Source organism: Eschrichtius robustus, chromosome 11, assembly GCF_028021215.1.
Source record: "Eschrichtius robustus isolate mEscRob2 chromosome 11, mEscRob2.pri, whole genome shotgun sequence".
NCBI lineage: Eukaryota > Metazoa > Chordata > Mammalia > Artiodactyla > Eschrichtiidae > Eschrichtius > Eschrichtius robustus.
Genome location: NC_090834.1, coordinates 105430211 through 105437363, shown reverse-complemented (window position 1 = coordinate 105437363; position 7153 = coordinate 105430211). Strand labels below are relative to the sequence as shown.

General features: G+C 58.3%; 1 protein-coding gene across 1 annotated transcript; it reads left to right on the top strand.

Moving 5' to 3' along the window:
• Window positions 1-1154: 1154 nt before the first annotated feature.
• Window positions 1155-2537, top strand: CHRM1 (cholinergic receptor muscarinic 1). The gene has a single exon (XM_068555463.1). The coding sequence runs from the start codon at window positions 1155-1157 to the stop codon at window positions 2535-2537; it is 1383 nt and encodes a 460-aa protein (XP_068411564.1).
• Window positions 2538-7153: the final 4616 nt, after the last annotated feature.

Below are 7153 nucleotides of genomic sequence, written 5' to 3'. Positions count from 1 at the left end.
GTGGAGGCCTCTGCCCGGCCAGTAGTCACTAAGAGCTGTGGCTTTTCTCTCTTCCCACCCTTAGTGCCTGAGCTGGACTCCAGCTTCAGGAAAAGTCTGGGGCATCTTCTGGTTCCCCTTGCTGCCCTCCACTCAGCTGGGGCCCAGGAGCCGAGTGGGGAGGTGGAGAAGTCCTCCCATGCCTCGTCTGGGGCCAGACCCCCGCTTATCTGGGAGCTGAGGCCCTCGCCCCTGCTGCCTGCTTTTACTCCGGATTGTCAGCCACTGGCAAGTGTCCGGGCCCAGCACAACGTCCCCTGCTGCCCTCACAGAGGGTCCGATCCAGCCCCAAACCGCGCACAAGCACACACACGCAGGCGCACACACACAGCACCCCTCTGCTCCCATCTCTTTCCCCTGTCTTCTCTGGAGCCCTCCCCTGCCTTCCCATCTCTCCTTATTTGATGGAAGAATCCCACCGGATCTTCACGTGCTCCGAGAGTGAGCGAGGGAAGTGGGCTCTGATCACACTCACCACCTGTGTCGCCACGGGCAGGTCTTGGAGCTGCTCGGAGCCACGGTTGCCTCAGTGAAATGGGGTCCATAAGAGACCTTCCTCCTACAAATGTTCAACAATTAAATTAGGTAATTCAGTTAAGTGCTTAACACTGTGTCTGGCATGTAGTAACTACTCAGTAAATGAGAGCTTTAATAAAATTGAGTGAAATGCTTTGAAAATTTGGCAGTCCCGTATACAAAGCGAGTCTCCCCCACTCCTGCCACATGAGCAAGACAAGCATTAGTAGCAATTTCCCGATGAGAAAATTGAGGCTCGGGGTCTGAATGGTGAAGTGGGAATGAGGGCTCAGATCTCTGGATTCCAAAGCCATCCCTGCCCCCCGCCCCGTGCTGCTGGTAAATCCATTAAAGCCTGGGAAAGTGCATTATAAGTGACGGGGTGTGGGCACCAGTAAGAGGGGTGTGACGCTGTCTGGCCTGCAGCTCTGAGAGGGCAGAGGCTTTGCTCCCAGCACCTTCCACTCTGGACTCTGGGAGACGTCCAGCAGCCCAACCCAAGCCCGTGTCCTCTCTTTTCAGGTGATGACCGCCCCCAAGGAAGGCCTGTACTGTGACTAGAGGAAGGGGCTGCCCCCCATCGACCCCACCCAGCCACCATGAATACCTCAGCCCCACCCGCCGTCAGCCCCAACATCACCGTCCTGGCACCGGGAAAGGGTCCCTGGCAAGTGGCCTTCATTGGGATCACCACGGGCCTCCTGTCACTGGCCACGGTGACGGGCAACCTGCTGGTACTCATCTCCTTCAAGGTCAACACGGAGCTCAAGACGGTCAACAACTACTTCCTGCTGAGCCTGGCCTGTGCCGACCTCATCATTGGCACCTTCTCCATGAACCTCTACACCACGTATCTGCTCATGGGCCACTGGGCTCTGGGCACGCTGGCCTGCGACCTCTGGCTGGCCCTGGACTACGTGGCCAGCAACGCCTCGGTCATGAACCTGCTGCTCATCAGCTTTGACCGCTACTTCTCCGTGACCCGGCCCCTGAGCTACCGCGCCAAGCGCACACCCCGCCGGGCGGCCCTGATGATCGGCCTGGCCTGGCTGGTTTCTTTCGTCCTCTGGGCCCCAGCCATCCTCTTCTGGCAGTACCTGGTAGGGGAGCGGACGGTGCTGGCCGGGCAGTGCTACATCCAGTTCCTCTCCCAGCCCATCATCACCTTTGGCACAGCCATGGCTGCCTTCTACCTCCCTGTCACGGTCATGTGCACGCTCTACTGGCGCATCTACCGGGAGACAGAGAACCGGGCCCGGGAGCTGGCGGCCCTGCAGGGCTCCGAGACGCCGGGGAAGGGGGGCGGCAGCAGCAGCAGCTCAGAGAGGTCCCAGCCAGGGGCTGAGGGCTCCCCGGAGACCCCTCCAGGGCGCTGCTGCCGCTGCTGCCGAGCGCCCCGGCTACTCCAGGCCTACAGCTGGAAGGAGGAGGAGGAGGAGGACGAAGGCTCCATGGAGTCCCTCACGTCCTCGGAGGGTGAGGAGCCCGGCTCCGAGGTGGTGATCAAGATGCCCATGGTGGACCCCGAGGCGCAGGCCCCCGCCAAGCAGCCGCCCCGGAGCTCCCCGAATACGGTCAAGAGGCCGACCCGGAAGGGGCGTGAGCGAGCGGGCAAGGGCCAGAAGCCCCGCGGGAAGGAGCAGCTGGCCAAGCGGAAGACCTTCTCGCTGGTCAAGGAGAAGAAGGCGGCTCGGACCCTGAGCGCCATCCTGCTGGCCTTCATCCTCACCTGGACACCGTACAACATCATGGTGCTGGTGTCCACTTTCTGCAAGGACTGTGTTCCCGAGACCCTGTGGGAGCTGGGCTACTGGCTGTGCTACGTCAACAGCACCATCAACCCCATGTGCTATGCGCTCTGCAACAAAGCCTTCCGGGACACCTTCCGCCTGCTGCTGCTCTGCCGCTGGGACAAGCGTCGCTGGCGCAAGATCCCCAAGCGCCCCGGCTCTGTGCACCGCACCCCCTCCCGCCAATGCTGATGGCCCCTCGCCTGTGTCCCTCCACCCCAGGCCCCGGTGGAAAGCGGGCAGGCGCTGTGACCTCAGACCCAGGGCCCTGCTCAGGCCCCACCGGCCTTCTCAGGCCCCTAGGTCACCTTCCTGCACAGCCCAGGGAGACCCTGCAAACTTTCCAAATTTTGCTGTTCCCAGGCAGGGAGGGGCACCCGGGGAACTGGTTTTTCTGTTCCCTGCGGGGTGGGAATGGGCTGTTCACCAGGAAGAAGGCCCAGGAGGAGGATCCGGGCTTTGGCTTCCTTGTTTGTGTTGAGACAGGAAGTCTGTCCTGGGCCAGCAGTGCGGGCCAGGAGAGAGGAGGTTTAACCGTGCAGTCATCCGTGGCCCAGGGGCTGGCCTGGATTGAGTGGGAGGCGGCACCCCCTGCCAGCAGGGAACTGACACCAACCACTGAGTCAGAAGCTGGGCCCAAAGGGAGCATCCCCCGCCCTCCCCGGGGACCCCCTCCCTCCCCAGGCACAGCCCACTCTGCTGGGCCCTAGGCACACTCTCTGGGATTATCCAGCCTCCCTACACATGTCCCCAGAGTGTCCCTAGGTGGGTCACCCCCAAGGCAAATGTCCAAGCATCAGCAGGACAATGACACCAGAGGGGACCAGCATGGTTAGTCACCCCGTCCAAGTCCCGAGGCAGCAGCAGGACCAGGCGCCAGGTGTCCCCACTGTCCCACTATGTCGTTTCCCTGGGAGTGAGGGGCAGGGGTGCCTGCTGTCCAGCCCCACACCTATACCCCCTGCCCCAGAGAAACCCTCAGTCCCGCCCTCCCTGGCTCACAGATGCCACCTGGATAGATCTGTTCCATCAGATCTAGCCAGGCCTCCCGCATGCTGCCTGCCTCCGGCCCCATCCCAACCGGCCTGGCCCAGCCAACAGGTTCTCTCCTGTGAGCTCCCCAATCCGACCCATGCATGGCCTCCCAGCCACCCTTATCTCCAGGCCCAGCCTGGTCCCAAATGTTCTTTCCTCCTGACCTCAGCAAGTGCTGAGTCTGTGAATAAAGCCACATAACCAGCAGGCGCTAAGGGGCCTTCTTCCCTGTGTTGGCTCTTTTTTTTTTTTTTTTTTTTTAATTTGGCCGCACCTCGAAGCTTGCAGGATCTTAGTTCCCCGCAGGGATGGAACTCATGCCCCCTGCAGTGGAAGCGAGGAGTCCTAACCACTGGACCACCAGGGAATTCCCTCGAGGACCTGGTCTTAAGCCAGGGCAGGAGGGGGCAGGGAGGGTCCAAGCACCGTAAGAAATGGGCCACTGCCCTGAGAGTGGTCTCAGGAGGGGCAGCACAGAGTGGCTGGATCTATTGAAACCTGTGGGCCCAGCACCTAGGGTCCCCGGCTCAGGTGAGTAGGGCTGTAGTGGGCAGAGCCGTCTCCCGGAAGCAAAGTTGCTGAGTGGTTATATTTTACTACAGTGAAAGATGCAAATTAGAGTCAGCGAAGGATGAAGGTGCACAGGCAGAGTCCAGGAGAGAGCAGCTGCGAGCTTCTACTGTCCTCTCCCAGTGGAGTTATGGAGACAGCACTTAATTCTCCCAGCAACAATGAGTCACCAACCAGGAAACACAGTTTCCAGCTGCATGAAGTATTGCCAACCATCAAAGCTGAGCCAAGTCTTGGTGTCCAGTATTTAATGGAGGCTCCTGACCACTCACATAGCTGACCTTACTTAGTCTCCAGCCCCTCCAGAGGCTAAACTGATACCGAGAGGCCCATGGCCCCCAGATAAGCAAAGACACTCTTATCAGGCAAGATATTCCAAGGGTTTAGGGGCTGTCTCCCAGGAGCCAGGCAAGGGCCAAACCTTTCTTTGGAATGTGCGGCGTCTGGACAACCCAGACCTGCTGAGTTAATCCTTCAGTGCACAGCACTCCTGTCCGGTAGCATCAGTATCACCTGGGAACTTAATTAGATGTATAAGTTCTCAGGGTCACCCCAGATTTACTGAATCAGAAACTCTAGGGGTGGATCCGAGCCATCTGTTTCAGCAAGCCGTCCAGGTGATTGTGATGCAGGCTGAAGTTTGAGAAATGCTGGCCTAGAGGAAGGAGGTCCCAGGTGGGGCTAAACCCTTACAGAGAGAGAGCGTGTGAAGATTCACACACAGCTGTCAGGACTCCCAGAACCCTTTGAAAAGGAAGCTTCCGAAGCTATGGGCAGGGGCAATCCACTCAAGAGGTGGACGGGACAGCCCAGCCCAGGGCTGCCAGGTGCACAGCACTGTGGAGAATGACTGTACGACACAAAGCCCATCCCCCTCTCCCACAGCACAGCTTCCTGGGTTGTCAGATCAAGACCTTGAGAGGGTCCCTCCCTGGCCACCGCTGAGCCCTGAGCCCCCTTTCGTGTTCAATGCCCTGCCCTGTGTTGAAGGCATCGGTCCTGGGACGCGGGTGAGGGGTTGCAGGGGAGACTGAGGAAGCCAAGCAGTATTGGGAGAGCGGGGGTGTTGGAATCAGACTGGCTTGACCTCTAGTGGAGGCCAGGAGTTGGGGGGGGAGGGGCGGTCAAAGCTGGTATTCGGGTGAGGAATGGGGCTAGCAGGTCACATGTGTCCCTTGTCCCAGGCACAGGCCCGTGCCCCCTCCCCTCAAGCATGTCTCTTACTTTCAGGGTCCTCAGCCCTGAAAGGGGAAGGAGTCCTCCAGGAGCCTTAAGAGGATGAGAAAGACTGTAGGAAAAGCACCTCAGTGGCTTTTACCATAGGACCAGGCTGTTCGCAGGTGAAGGCCAGACATCAAGTCCATTTTCAGGCCCACACCTTTCCCTTCTCCTCCAGCCTGGGTTTCTAAAAGAGTCCAGAGTCCCATCGCCCCAGCCCAGGGAGAAGAAACAGCGCCTGGAGAAAGGAATAGGGGTGGGGGAGAGTGTGCAATCCAAGAAGGCTTCCCAGAGATGGGGTCTGTGCCCCGAAAGCCTCTGAAGCAAGATTCCTGCAGAGCCAGCGGCCAGAAGTTGGAGGAGATGGCTGGAGCCCGACAGGAGAGGATGGCTGGACATGGCATCGTCCACCCCAAACACTGCACCCCCTCCCGCCTTGAGGGAATACTTCTCTGCCCCAGAAACAAGGGCGTTTTGTGCCAGAGCAGGCAGTAGGGAAAGAATAGGGTGGTTTTGTGAATGCCACCTCCTCCCGCTACCGGGTTGGAGCAGACCTAGAGAAGCGGGCGAGTTAGGAGTATTTCTCCTCCCTCCGGCCCCCACCCCTCCATTCCCATCGTGTCGCTTTAGCGCCATCTGCAGGCAATCAAGGGAATAGCCCTGCCAAGAAAGGAGGCACTTAGAACCGGCCTGGACTGCTTCCCAGAGAATAGGAAGGACAACAGGACAAATGATAGAGTAGATCGTCGTGGCCACCTCAGCTCCTACCTCCACACCTCAGCAGGAACCCTAGGTCCCCGAAGGATCAGCTCACTTGGCTGATACTACTCTGAGGCAGGCCCTACCTCTGTCCAGTATGCCAACCTCACCAGACAACTAGGAGATGGATGAGGGAAGACTGGCATCTACGGACAACGCCATATTCTCCTGGGCCTCTCCCAGAACTGATGCTGACCAAATTGTAAATTCTCCCAGGTAGCTGCTCACCTTTTTTTTTTTAATTATTTTTGGCTGCATTGGGTCTTCGTTGCTACGCACGGGTTTTCTCTAGTTGTGGAGAGCGGGGGCTACTCTTCGTTGCAGTGCACAGGCTTCTCATTGCGGTGGCTTCTCTTGTTGTGGAGCATGGGCTCTAGGCACGTGGACTTCAGTAGTTGTGGCGTGCGGGCTCAGTAGTTGTGGCTCGCGGGCTCTAGAGCTCAGGCTCTGTAGTTGTGGTGCACGGGCTTAGTTGCTCCGTGGCATGTGGGATCTTCCCGGACCAGGGCTTGCACCCGTGTCCCCTGCACTGGCAGGCAGATTCTTTTTTTTTTTTTTTTTTTACAGGGAAGAGCCAAATCTGACTACATGTTGGATCTTTCTTTTTTTTTTTTTTTTTTTAGTTAATTTATTTATTTATTTATTTATTTTTGGCTGTGCTGGGTCTCGTTTCTGTGCGAGGGCCCTCTCTAGTTGCAGCAAGCGGGGGCCACTCTTCATCGCGGTGCGCGGGCCTCTCACTATCACGGCCTCTCTTGTTGCGGAGCACAGGCTCCAGACGCGCAGGCTCAGCAGTTGTGGCTCACGGGCCCAGTTGCTCCGCGGCATGTGGGATCTTCCCAGACCAGGGCTCGAACCCGCATCCCCTGCGTTGGCAGGCAGACTCTCAACCACTGCGCCACCAGGGAAGCCCTGGCAGGCGGATTCTTAACCACTGCGCCACCAGGGAAGTCCCCTGCTCACCTTTATAGCACAAAAGCCTATTGAATGCCAGGTGCCCCACACCAGCCTCCAGCCTCTAAAGAGTTTGAGGTGATGCCTTTGTTCTTAGCATCTTTGGTGACACACACAAACTGTGTAACTCCACGAATCAGACTCTCACACAAAGTAGGTCTGAAAACTGTTCTCACTCTTCCCTCCTGGCCCCTGTACTTCCCCTGCCCCCCAGTTCCACTCCTCATCTTGGTATTTCTGGCCTGACTAGCACCACCATTCATGCAGTGCTC